The 13,823-nt window shown below is 27.8% G+C and overlaps 1 protein-coding gene across 2 annotated transcripts; it reads right to left on the minus strand.

The window, feature by feature from the left end:
• Positions 1-943: 943 nt before the first annotated feature.
• On the minus strand, positions 944-13,823 carry LOC148305554 (uncharacterized). Of its 2 annotated transcripts, none has more exons than XM_088266453.1 (10): positions 13,394-13,578; positions 9,784-9,850; positions 6,361-6,414; positions 5,829-5,882; positions 5,687-5,746; positions 5,458-5,508; positions 4,351-4,755; positions 3,373-3,426; positions 3,149-3,202; positions 944-2,694 (listed from the first exon to the last, which is right to left on the minus strand). In XM_088266453.1, the coding sequence occupies exons 2-10, from the start codon at positions 9,832-9,834 to the stop codon at positions 2,503-2,505; spliced, it is 975 nt and encodes a 324-aa protein (XP_088122579.1). In that variant the 5' UTR covers positions 9,835-9,850; positions 13,394-13,578; the 3' UTR covers positions 944-2,502. The 2 variants fall into 2 exon arrangements, with proteins under 2 accessions (XP_088122579.1, XP_088122580.1); XM_088266454.1 differs by lacking the exon at positions 13,394-13,578 and adding an exon at positions 13,674-13,823 and having other exon boundaries at positions 2,246-2,694.

The raw sequence follows: 13,823 nt of genomic DNA on the forward strand, positions 1-13,823 counted from the left end.
TATATACATATATATATATATATATATATATATATATATATATATATATATGTATATATATATATATATATATATATATATATATATGTATATATATATATATTTAAATATATATATATATATATATATATATATATATATATATATATATATATATATATATATATATATATATATATATATATATATATATATATATATATATATATATATATATATACATATATATATATATATATATATATATATATATATATATATTTATATATATATATATATATATATATATATATATATATATATATATATATATATATATATATATATATATATATATATATATATATATATATATATATATATAAATATATATATATATTTAAATATATATATATATATATATATATATATATATATATATATATATATATATATATATATATATATATATATATATATATATATATATATACATATATTTAAATATATAAATATATTCATAAGACAGATGACGTAAAGGAGCTCAGAGTTAAAGACATTACAAATGTATTGTAAAGGAAAGAAATGGAGAGTTACAGTAATAGGGAGGGCAATGGGGACTTATATTAAAACTTATAATGTGTACTAATTCTTTGTGGTAAAATATTTATAATTTTATTTTTAAAATGGAACTTTGTTTTAAAATCACTATAAATATTATATTTTAACTTAATTATAATGTCTACCGGTTTCGGAGCCAACCGCTTCTTTATCAAGACTGATTAATACTTGATAAAGAAGCGGTTTGCTTCGAAACCGGTAGACATTATTATTAAGTTATAATAAAATATTAATAGTGATTTTAAAACAAAGTTACACTTTAATTACAAAATGGAAAATCACAAAGTTAGTGCTTCAAATATAAATTAAAATATTTACTTGCTGGTATTTAATAAAACAAATATTTATTATATGTCAGTAAAATATTTATTTGTCTTCACATATAATATGTAGATATGACGTGTTTTATATAAGAATATTAAATAATTATTTAGACTTGGATAAATTACAAAAATTAGGGAAAACGAACAGTTAAAAACAGTACAGAAAACACAGATGTATTCAAAATACAGAGATAATACTTTATTTAAATAATATCGTTAAGGCATAAATAAATCTAAAGGATCAAAAATGAGGGAAGAATAGCGTCCATCTGGATTCAGAGCTTGATATCCCGCAAGTCTGGAAAACAAATCTTCGAATGGCCAGATTGCCTAGAAAAACCGATGGAAAAAAGACATAACATATTATTCAGATAAAAACTATTAACAGCTAAATAAAATTAAAATAGCAAACTACACGAAATTCAGTGATGGCTCTTAGGATTTGTAGATTTTTTTATTAACTGGTTTATTAAATTTTTTGAATGAAAAATATGTACACTTGAAGTTAAATACTATGAAGGGATATCTTCCATCTTATCAAAACCTTAACAGTATCTACATTACCATTAATAATAAAAATAAAACCCTTATCCGCACCCCAATGGTGCATAGGGCACTGCGTCATATAAACGCAGTGTTATCTTGATCGTTTACACATGAAGGAAAGGTGATCAGCCCTCCGCTTCAAGTACCAGTCCAGGGTAATATTGAATAAATATGAAAAAATCACTTATATTTATTTTACCCCCCTTGGGAATCGAACCCGGGACCTCCAGAACGGTAGCCAAGCGTGCTGACCATTACACTACGGCGGCGGACAAACCATTAATATATTTAAATTACGGCGACGAGTGTCGGTAGTAACCTCCGAGTGCACTACCTGTTTCTGCCATCTAATTTTCAGAGATATTTTTAACATTCTTATTTTATATCCAAGTATATATTCCCGACAGACAGACTTTTTTTTAAAAATGTGTATGTGAAAAATAAAAACAACCACTGTACGCAAGTATTGCAATCATTTTACGAGAATATTATTCGAATTTTTTGTTGTTCATTGAGACATACGTAAATGTACTAATAAATTGTTGACTCATTTTGAGAAAAGAAAATAGGCCACCAACAAATATTTCATAAAGTAACACTTTTTTCTAAATTAATTCATTTACAAATACAAAATGAAATCATCATGAAAATATTCTCAAAATAATATTTTCATGACACTATGACACTTACATTGCTGTAAAATCAATTTCATTTTAAAATAATAAAAAGAAACATTTTGTCTTTGTATCAAACATGAAAAAATTAATCAAGGAATATTTCATTTTGTATTTTTTATTTATTTTTTCTCATTTTGTGCTTATTCTCACTCAGGAGAGTAGATTCATAATGTAAGTAGGTACTTAACTAAAAATGCCATCAAAATATTATATCCGGAATATTCTTGCATTAAATAATTTTCAATAATTTAACAATAAAATAAAAATAAATACATTAATTCTACCGTCAACAGCTTTCGAATAGACAATATTTGGATAATTTAAATGATTTTGTTTCATTTTATTATAAAATTAATTTATTTTGCGGGTGGTGGCCCGTAGACAGGGTGTGGGTGTGGAGCCCACGACTGGGAAGGCCCATGTTTGGGATTCAATGCCATCATTATTTCCTCATCCGTCATCTCCATTGAGTTTTTAGATAATTGTTCTCTGAAGGCGCCCAAAGCTTTCTGCAGAAGTTCGGACCCTGAAGAAACTCCCATGAGAATCTGTAAGGGAAATTGTGGTAGTTTTTACAAGTGCGCGAGTGATAATTTTTACAGTAAAACAATTTACATTTTACATTAAGGAATATATCGTAGTCATACAGGAGAAAGTGACCAAGTGCATTGTTTTAAAAAAACGCGATCATTTGACTATTTGATATCTTATTAACTTAATATTGCCCTGAAAAATCCCAAAGGATTTTAAACTTGGAAGTATAATGTATTGATTCTTTAAAAATGACTAACTGCATTGGGGTTTATTTTTTTGCCAAGCAAAAGTGACTTAAATGGCCCTCCTGAGCATTTTACATTTTGGTAATTGGTCACTTTCTCCAGTACGACTACGATATACATATATATGCAATACGATCATTTATTTATCAATAAAAAAATAGGCATTTGAATTTTTTTTATATAAAGGGAAATTATTTCTGATTTATAATTTTCCATGACTTACTGTTTTCGATGCACCCTGCACCAGAGTAGTTGCAGAAGAAAGTCCATTAACCAGCTGTAAAATAAGATTGTGCAACATATGAACAATGCGTCAATACGTGCTTTACAAAATATATAATGAATATGTATGAAGCGTCATTAAAAAAGTATGTACATATATATGTATAGGTATAAACTATAAAAGCTTTACATTAATTATCTACGATTAAAATATGATAAACTTACAACTCCTAATAGTCCTCTGGCACCTTGTGTCAAACCTGAGATCAGGTCCATTGTCTAAAAAATAATAATTACGTTAATTTTATTTGAAAAATTTTTTTTTGGTAAAAATACTGCATTAAATGCTACAAAGGGGGTATTATTGGAATTTCATTGGTTTTTTACATTTTGGAGGTTTATTAGTTTAAGACTGTTGGAAAAGAAGTTATGATGTTGATGTTTTTGAAGAAGTTATGGTGGAAAAGAGATAATTAGCATTGAAATTAAAATTGAAATCATCCTTATCTCAAATACTAAGTTCCTTATCCAAATGATTCGGTAATGTAAATACATCAAAATGAATAATAAAGAATCGCGTTAATGATTATTTTGTCAATTATATGTCATTGAAAGTTTAACCAAATTTATTATTTACCGCAAGATGTTTTTGAATTTAAAAAAATCTAATTTTATACTCTCTCAAATACGAAAACTATATTCTTAGGAGGTATTAAAAACTATTTTTTCAAAATATGCTTATAAATAGCATTCTTACATAAAACTGATATAATTTCAATGGAATTGATAAAAATAAAATTATAAAATGTCACTACAAATATAACAATTTCATCAACCTTCTTTTAAAAACAAATATATTAATATTTATATTTTTTAAATTGTTATAAATAGGTATCAATGTCATTCAATAAAAAAGGGTTTTTAAAAGACGTAAATTAAAAATATTTAAAGCGGTATAACTATATTTTTCATGCTTTTTCATATCCAATTCCATAAATATATCATGTAAAGATACTTCGTTATGATGCGTATCAATTACTATTTATGCTCCTATTTATAGAAGTTGTCTTTTTAAATCTTGATACACTTTTTTTTCAAATAAATTATTTGATCATAAAATCTTTTGAAGTGTTCATTTTGTGCTGCTTCACACTTAATTGGAATTAGTAAAAACATAACACATAATATTTCGAATTAACTTACTATAACTTCTTGATTAAGTGGTAACTTATTTTTAGGTGCAATCATCATTTTTGGTGGAGGAATCACTTGTTTGTGAATGATATAGTATACTTTATGAGGAGCAGGAAGATATACTTTCTTAGGTGCATGAAAAGAGTTTTTATAAGGTGCCTTGTGCAGAGCCGGATGAGGTGCATTAAAAGGTGCCTTGTAATGTGCTTTATGAGGTGCCGGCTGAGGTGCATGGTAAATCGGGCCAGGTGCCGGCTTAGGTGCATGGTAACTTGGGCCAGGTGCCGGCTTGGGTGCATGGTAAAATGGACCAGGGGCGGGCTTTGGTGGTCCGTATGAGTGGTGCGGTGCATTGAAGGGCGGAGGAGGTGCTTGAAGGGAACCTTCGTAATGTGCTGACACGTCATGGTTGATCTGAAGAAAATAATTGTATTTTTTTATGAAAGGTTTATTCAATACTTATTACAACTTGAATTTTAAACACCGTTTTGAATATTCAAATTCAAGTTAAAAAAATTGTATTGATTTTTATTTATATTTTTAAATTGATTTTTGGTCTATTATAGTAAATTTATTGAAAGTTAATTTCACTATTTATAACTGTTGATAGTAAATTTCATTCCTAATAAGAATATTACACTATAGGACTGATGAATCAAATATTAATGTGAATATTGATCCCAGTGCATACAAACGTAGAAATAATAGTGATGGTCTTTTTAATTAAGTAATTCAAACAGATATTAAGTAATTAAAATCAGAAGTACTTTTTTTCATATCAAAAAGCACACATTTCATAAAATAAAGAACAATAATCTCACTTTAATTTTGTAAGTTACATTTTTCAAATTTGAATTTCGCCTGTCAATTTTTTTGTCAATACGTTTATGCGCTAAGGCGTATGTAGTTAATGTAATATGTAGTTAATATAAAAAATGTAATTACTCTGCCTAAGGCATTTAATTTAAATAATTTTAATTGCCTTGTAGCTACTGAATAACTATTCCTACGTTACACAATATTATATTATATACTCGTGTTGTGTGCATAGGTATAATAAATATCAATATATGAACGCCAGGAAGAAATGGAAAGAAATGTATGTTAAATACTTACAGGTTGTGCTTTCGGTTGGTGATGGAAACCTTGATTAGCAGGTGGATAAGGCTGAAAATAATATGTTTAAAATGTGTCATTTGTTTTTTTTTATTTCGTTTTGCGCTTATATGCTTAATATCATAAATTTTGCTTTTACATTCAAACAACCTAATACAGATTTAATTTTAAATTCACTTAATACATGAAGTTAGTTCATTCAGAAATTAAACCATGTTAATAAGTTTACCCCATCTAAGCTGCGGTCGGGGAAGTATGAAGATGCCACTGATTGATGAACATTAAATTCCTGAAAAGAAAATAATTATTTTATTCATATGGATGGAAATAAAATTATGTTATGATATATGTGTTAAAGAAATTATTTTTACTTGTTTCGGCTGATGTGGTTGATGGAAATTTGGTTGGGATGCTGGTGGGTATGGCTGTAAAGAAAACAAGGATTTTATAAAAAAATGATGTTTAGTTTAGAACAGTGGTTCCTAACCTGGGTTCGATCGAACCCCAGGCAGGGGTTCGGTGAGTCAGTCTCCCGGGTTTGGCGGTTGTCAAAACACACCCAACTTATAGTACGATATAAAGAAAAATGATAAGACGCACGATATATTCATTTATCCAATAGATCTTGTAAATTATCTGAAAGGAATATATAAATCTAGCAATATTTTTTTTCCAATTGAGGGTTTGGTGAACGCGTAAATGAAACTGGTGAGGTTCGGTACCTCTAACACAGTTAAGAACGACTGGTTTATAATGCAGGTACATTGTTTATTTTTTTAATGGAAAAAAAAAGCAAAAAAAATAACTTATTTGACAATACTCTTTTACAATATGTACTTAAGGTAAAATTTACTAATGGATAAACAAAGGTGACTCTAGAATAAATAGTATTTTATAAAATACCCCAATTCCATCTTGACTTCTATCTGGAAAGTATGATGACACATCACCCATCACCTGGAAAAAAACATTTAATAAAATATATTTAAAAAAAATAATAAACGTGACAAAAATGACCCGAACATTCAAACTACTGCTTTAATTAACGAAAAGTGCATTAATTTCTCACGGTGCATAATTTTCAATGAAATAATAAAAATAATAATCGTTTAATCCGGCTTTACAAAACAGTGTGTGCAATACTTATTCAATCATATTTTGTTACTAACTAACCATCAAGCTGCTTCCCCGCAGAGGTAGGAAGAGAGAATAGAACGCCACACCAATTTGTATTTGCAAACGATCTTCGCCTCTTCCAATTTCATGCATCATGTGATACAACCCGCTAATCCGACGTATTTGAAAATGTACATGAAGTTTTTAAAAATATAGCAATGAAGGTAGGTGGGTACAATAATGCAATACAAAATGAAGATCTTATTGAAAAGTTATTGATGTGTTACTTGTGGCTATTTATAAATTACAGTGCAAATGAGTGCGAATTATTAAAACAAAACAATATGTTTTCCTGAATCCTAAAAATCACTTTTTTTTAAAAATATATATAATTAAAGATTAAGTTACTTTTGAATGGGTTTTTTAATATTTTATATTTAATTATTTTTAAACCTGAATTATTTAATAAAAATTGTTACATTAAGTGTTGATTGTTTAAAATGGGAAAAAGTATCACCTACTATTGAGCTTTTATTATTTTCAAGGCGAATGGTCCAATTCATACAACGCTCTGTGTACAAAATAACGACAAGCACTTATTTATATTTTTATACTATTTTATATTTTTAAACCTTTTTAATGCTTTTTTAGATATGAACAAAAAATATGGAAAAATTCGTCATCCGCTATTTACTGACATCGTGCGATGATTACGCAAAGCATATTTTGGTTTGAGTATTCGATGAAGGCTAGGCGATGAACAAAGACCTTCAGAATTGATTGAGAGTTCATGTAATATGCTTTTCAATAGTTGCGTACAGGTGGCAGTATAGTATTTAACTTTACATATAGTATTTGGTAATAAAAATTATAAATTACCATTTTCGTTTATATCATGCCAATATTTTTTATGATTATAATATATGATGGTTTCTTGAATGCTTTTTTTTTACTTTTTGACACATTTTAAAAATCTTTTAGATTAAGTTAAACACAAACGTTATTGTGAACTTTCATTATCAATACTTTTATTCCAAGTACCTGATCTTTTTCAGGGTACATACAAATCAAATACATGCAAATTCATCCATAAAAACAAGGTACTTATCGATACAGTTTGAAATAATAGTATCAAAAATACAAGTTGATAAAAGCAAAGTGTATGATATATTTATTTTGTAAAATTAAGTTGGTACATTAAAAAAATATGTGCAATTTTATTACTAAATATGTGCGTCAAATATTCAAAATGTTTAACCATTTGTGGTTCTTCTCCATCATATTCTTCAAATATAAACGGCAGGGCCTGTAAATTTCAACGGTCAATTTTGTATTTATATTTCGAAGGTGCTTAAGTAAATTTGTTTAAAAATATACATATAATATTTCTATAAACAATTTTACTTAGATATATTTTCAGTGATATTATAAGTTCATTTTATTTTTACAAGAACGTATTTCTGTCTTGCTTTTTCACTGGTAAATTGAATTACTAATTTATAAATTTGAATCAAATAATACTTTCGAGGAGACGAATCGAAGCATCACACAAGCGGTGTTGCATTATCCGCAGCTTCATATCTTTTAGATGCTAAGGAATGCAACGAATAAACTTAAGACTTAAAAATACATGACACCATCATATGAGTAAAAAACAGGTGTCCCGTTTTAAAAAATAGTTATTTAAATTGACGATTGGAAATATTATTAATAACCAGTATGTTGATCAGAATTAAAGTTGGTTTTAATATATAATTTAAATTTATAATTTAATATGTATCCTTGATATATTTTTTAATTTACATAAAAGACATCAAAAACGTATGTCTAAAAATCAGTAATAAACGCAAATCAAGAAGTATAAACTCATTGCGTTATCACGAGTGGGAGGTGTATATTTTATGTAGGGATACTGATAAAATAAAATCAACACATTTTTTTGTTGTTGTTTAAATCACAACATTAAGTGCACTTTTAAGGTTGGATTCCGATTTACCTTTGTAATCGATTAGCTTTTGTGGAATTTGTAAACAGTGTTATTTGAGCATTTTTTCCAATTTGCTTGCGTTTTTTAAAAACCGCATCTCTAGCCCTAATAAACTCGTATATATCAAAGTAACACTTAAAGCACATGCAATTAAGTGACACTTTTGTATAAGGCTTGGACTCAATTCTAACGGTTGCAATTACCTCAGTGATAAGCATGCTAAGGTTATATGACTTTACAGTTACAAACTATAAAAAGCATATATCAACATCTCGGCTGTCCAAACTCAAAACACAGTAAGGGTCATTTTTTTTTGTAGTACGTTTTTTTTGCATTTTTGGACTAAGTAGATTCTGCTTAGTCCAAAAATGTAAAAAAAACGTAGTACGAAAAAATGACCATTAATGTGTTTTAAGTTTGGACAGCCGATCTGAGCAGATAAAAGAAATACTTTATGCACACAACAAAATCAAGGGATGCGGACCATCCAAAGTAAATATGTATACGCAGAGCTCACCTACTTGGTGTATTATGATTTTTAATTATTTTTAGTCGAACTTCTACCATGTTTTGAAATATACTATCGTAGTTTCTGTAAGAATTACCATCAAAAGTTAACTCTACTTTATAATCCTTACAAATATTTTCATTAAAAAAAGAAGATATTGTACATTAAAAAAATGACACTTTATGTACTCGTACTTATGTGTCGCCTACTTTTAATATCCGCCAGATCTATGTAAGTCGATTTTACGAAAAATTCAAAATTCTCCGGGTAACATTTACGTTCAAAAGATTTGTTTATTTTTTGGTAAAATATTATGAAATATAGGAGTTTCCCAGTTTTTAAGAAAATTATAAAGTATTTTAAAAAAATACGAGACGCAAACCGATAATCTTAATTTTCGACCTATCCCCGCTCTCTGATTGGCCGATATGGGAAAGAAAGCAAGTTCCAAGAATATAGCTTAATTTGAAATAAAACGCTGTTTTTACGTATTTATTAGCAGGGTTTTCAAGAATATAAGTATTTTAAACAATAAAACCCACAAGTAGCATTCCGACACAGTATTTATTTTAAAATCTTATAAAATTGGATCACGCGGATTTCGAAAGTAGGCGACACATTTAATACATAAATTTATTTTTATTAGTGTAATCTTAAAACGTTCGTTTTGGATATAAAGCTTTATTTCAGTTGAATTTTTGAGAGTTATAATTACCTGAGTTATACAAATTAATGCTGCCAATACTGCTAAAGTTATTGAGCCCATTTTCGATTGAGTTTATCTGAAAAGAAAAGAATATTTATATCACGATAGTTTTCAAGACTTGTATGCATAAAGTATATGTGCAGGAAAAAATGTAGAAGTTGGTAATAAGAATAAATTTAAGTTTTTTAAAACATTTTTTAAAAATGGGGTTGCGATTGATTTCATCAAATATTACGATGAAAAAAAATGCTTTTTCCCTTTTAAATTGTACATTGAAAGACCAAAGATATAGTATATTAAAACTTAAGGTAGTTTTTATTTACGGTTGATGTCTTAAAGTACAATACTTTGAGAGCGCAAAAGGGTGACTTTTTTGACAAATTAATTTTAATGAAAATTATTCTTTTTATTCTTACCTCTTTCTTACATATTTCATATTCTTTAACCTTTTATTCAAATTTATAAATAAATAAGATAAAATATCTGTTCACTTATCCAAAACTGTTTTTAGCACTGAAAATCTTTTGTCAATTTCCACTCATGCATTGACAATTTTAGAAATTAAAGAGAAATGCGATGTGTAATGTTTTAGTATATGGCAAAAGTATAAGCATTAAAAAATCCCGGTGCTTTGGGTGTATTGGTACTTAATTAATCACGATTTTATAGAATCGTTGATGAGATATGAATTCTGGACTTACTGCACATCCCAATATTATATCTTCCTTCGTTTTAAAGCAGCGCATTAAAAGGAGCATTTTAATCAGCCACTAAAATACTCGCGAAACAGGCTTTTGCCGTTTTGTAACCGCCTCCATAGTGAAATGGTAAGTGCGTTCGGCTTCTTTGCTGCAGGTTCTGGACTCAATATTCAAAGGGGCCAAAATAAGTAGGGAAGATTTTCATTTTTATTTTTAGTAAATATCACCTTGAACTGGTACAAGAAGCGCAAGACTGATTGATTACCTTGCCTACTTGAAATAAACAATCAATATAACACTGTGTTACTATAGTGCAGTTCTCTATGCACCATTGGGTGTGGATAAATAAATAATTATAAATTGAAAACAGAAAATTAAAATAACAGTATTTTGTAAATTTACTTAGTAAAATGCAACGCAGCTTATTTTTTTTCAATGTAGTTTCTCATATCGCCCACTCCTTTCAACAACGTCATATTTCAAAAATCGTAAATTTTCAGTTGTACATGTTTTCGGAATGCCCAGAAAATGTACTATATCCTAGCAAAAGCCGCATATTTTTAACATAATATTTACCCGCTACAGGGCAGGATGTGTTGTTTGTGCATTTTGAAGAAAATAATAAAATAATAATAAAACCTTTATTCGCACCCCATTGGTGCATAGGGCACTGCGTCATATAAACGCAGTGTTATCTTGATCGTTTGCGCATGAAGGAAAGGTGATCAGCCTTCCGCTTCAGGTACCAGTCCAGGGTAATATTGAATAAATATAACAGTGAAAAAATCACTTATATTTATTTTACCCCCCTTGGGAATCGAACCCGGGACCTACAGAACGGTAGCCGAGCGTACTGACCATTACACTACGGAGGAAAATGTATTGTTTAATGATTTTTTTAATGTACTAAATATTTTTCAAATGTAGAAAAAACCTTCAGGTTTTACCTAAAAAGATCTGTTGTACCGTAAAAAGTTCAATGAGTGGCTTGATATATTATTTTTTAAACATTTTATTAGATTTTTAACTTTAAAAACGATCTCCTGAATAATCAAGTTTTTTGATATGACGCTGTTGAAAGGAATGAGCGATATGTTAACACATTGTTTTTATAAATATTATCAATAAGAAATGCATATGTCTTGAATGTTAATGAGAAGTTGTAGATACTCTTTATTGCACGTAATGATTTATTTAAAGTAGTTTTTTTTTTCAATATTTTGCAATTTTGAAATTATGCTTAATAATTTTACATTTTAAGTGTTTTTTTTTACATATATTGACTAGGGTTCTCTATTAATATTGGTCTTGATATGATACTTAATTATTTTATTCATTATGGAATACATTAATGTATATAATTGATGACGCACCATAAAGTTTTGCATAACATTTAAAGGTGGGCTAAATACTTGCCGATCCGGATAATTAGGACACTGTATTTGACTCAAATTTAAAATATCCAAGTAAAAAACGGAAATTATAGGGTCTAAGTAAGTATTAAAGTGAGCCATAATTATGGAAACATTATTATTTGATGGCTCATATATTGAGGTCAAATATATTTTCTCGTAAAAATGACATTTTAAGATACCTATATTACAAAATGCGCCACAATAAACAAAATTTACAGCAATCTAAAAAATGAATTTGAATATTTATTTATTATATATTCCTATCGTGTGATTTTAAATATATTTTTAATAATGGTTTGAGCTATTTTTGACAAATAAAACATAAAATATTGTAAAATTGAAAAATTTAATCCAGATGTTTAAAATAACACAAAAATTTTACGTGTCAAAACTTATTCTTTTATTTAAAAAAAAACTCAAAATAAATATTTGAGAATTTTTTTAAAACCGAGGATTTATTTTTTACAACAATTTTTTAAATCATTTTATCAAATTATTAAAGCTAGTATAGCTATTTTAATAAAATTAAACACTTGAATAATCCGCATAATCGAGTTTTATTTTTATTTTCGACTAGTTTCGAAAACGACAATTGTTTTCATCTTCTGGTACAAATTAAAACTGTATACTAGTAAAGCTAGCTACCTGGTAAAATAGGGGCAGTTCAAATGCATTTTACACAAATATTGAGTTGCGACGTCGCTACCACTAATGAGTGATTTATTTACTTAAATGTAAAAAAATAGGTCTTGGAGCTTTAATAAAACAAATGTATTTATGTTACAGTTCGAAACAAATGATTATTTTAAAATAGCCTCTTAGTAAAAAAAGAGTTTTTTCTAATGGTTACCAATTCGAAATTTTAAAACATTGAAAGTAAAAATTCATTTGGTGGAGTATTATAGTTTTTCTAGATGAATGAACAAAGTCTTTTTTCAAAATATTGGGCATAATTAAAATGTCTTAATATTATTATTTAAAATTTTCGATCGGATTGTGATCCTGTAGTACATAGCATCATGAACTTCACGCATGACATTTAAAAATAGTTTCATTTTTTCATCATTATAAATATCGTAATGTCCTTGTATAACCATCGAGTAATGCTTTATTTATTTATAAAATAACTGAGTTATCAAAAACCAAAATAGCTTCATAATTGTGATTCATTTGTATTTTTATATTTTTCATTACTTTGTTTCGTATCACCTAGGTAAAAATACATTTGGCAAATGGCCAGCTCTGTCGTTTTTAATTTTGTTAAAAAATTATTTCAATTGTTAACAAAAAAAAATGATTTGACCCGAAAACATTTTTTTAAATAGACAATGATGACGTTTTAACTTCTCAAAAACAAATGCTTGATTGAATTGAATGAAAAACAAAGGGTTCTTAATTACTTAATAACTTATAAAAACTATCAAAAAAGGAATAATAAAAACCACACTATTAAAAAAAAAATACCTTCGTTCTGTTGATAACTCAAAATAATTAACAACTTACTTTTTTTAATTAGAATTAAAACACCAAATATTACAAACGGGTGAAAAATTCCACAACTGTAACCTCAAAAAATATATAAGCTGTAATTTTTCACTTTAAAGTTCAACCAGCAGCCAAATATGACCAACCCATCAGATTCATAAGAGGCAACTGACAACTGTATGGGTTAAGCTGGAGAAATGAATGGCAAAAATATTCGGCCCACACGCAGGTAGTGGGAGCGGTGAAATTTAAAAACTATCCACACTTTAACTAAAATAAGTTGTCATATTAGACCTACCATTGAAAGCCATCTGAGAATTATAACAAAAATTACCACTTTTTGAAACTGATTCACAGAAAAATAGTACTAATTTTTCCCGTGCACATCGACTAGTTATTTTTGCCAAAAATGAATGCACACTGATCGAAAACAGGTAGATTAAATTCT

Source organism: Brachycentrus maculatus, unplaced genomic scaffold (assembly GCF_059751285.1).
Source record: "Brachycentrus maculatus isolate JH-2025_06_01 unplaced genomic scaffold, ASM5975128v1 h1tg000269l, whole genome shotgun sequence".
NCBI lineage: Eukaryota > Metazoa > Arthropoda > Insecta > Trichoptera > Brachycentridae > Brachycentrus > Brachycentrus maculatus.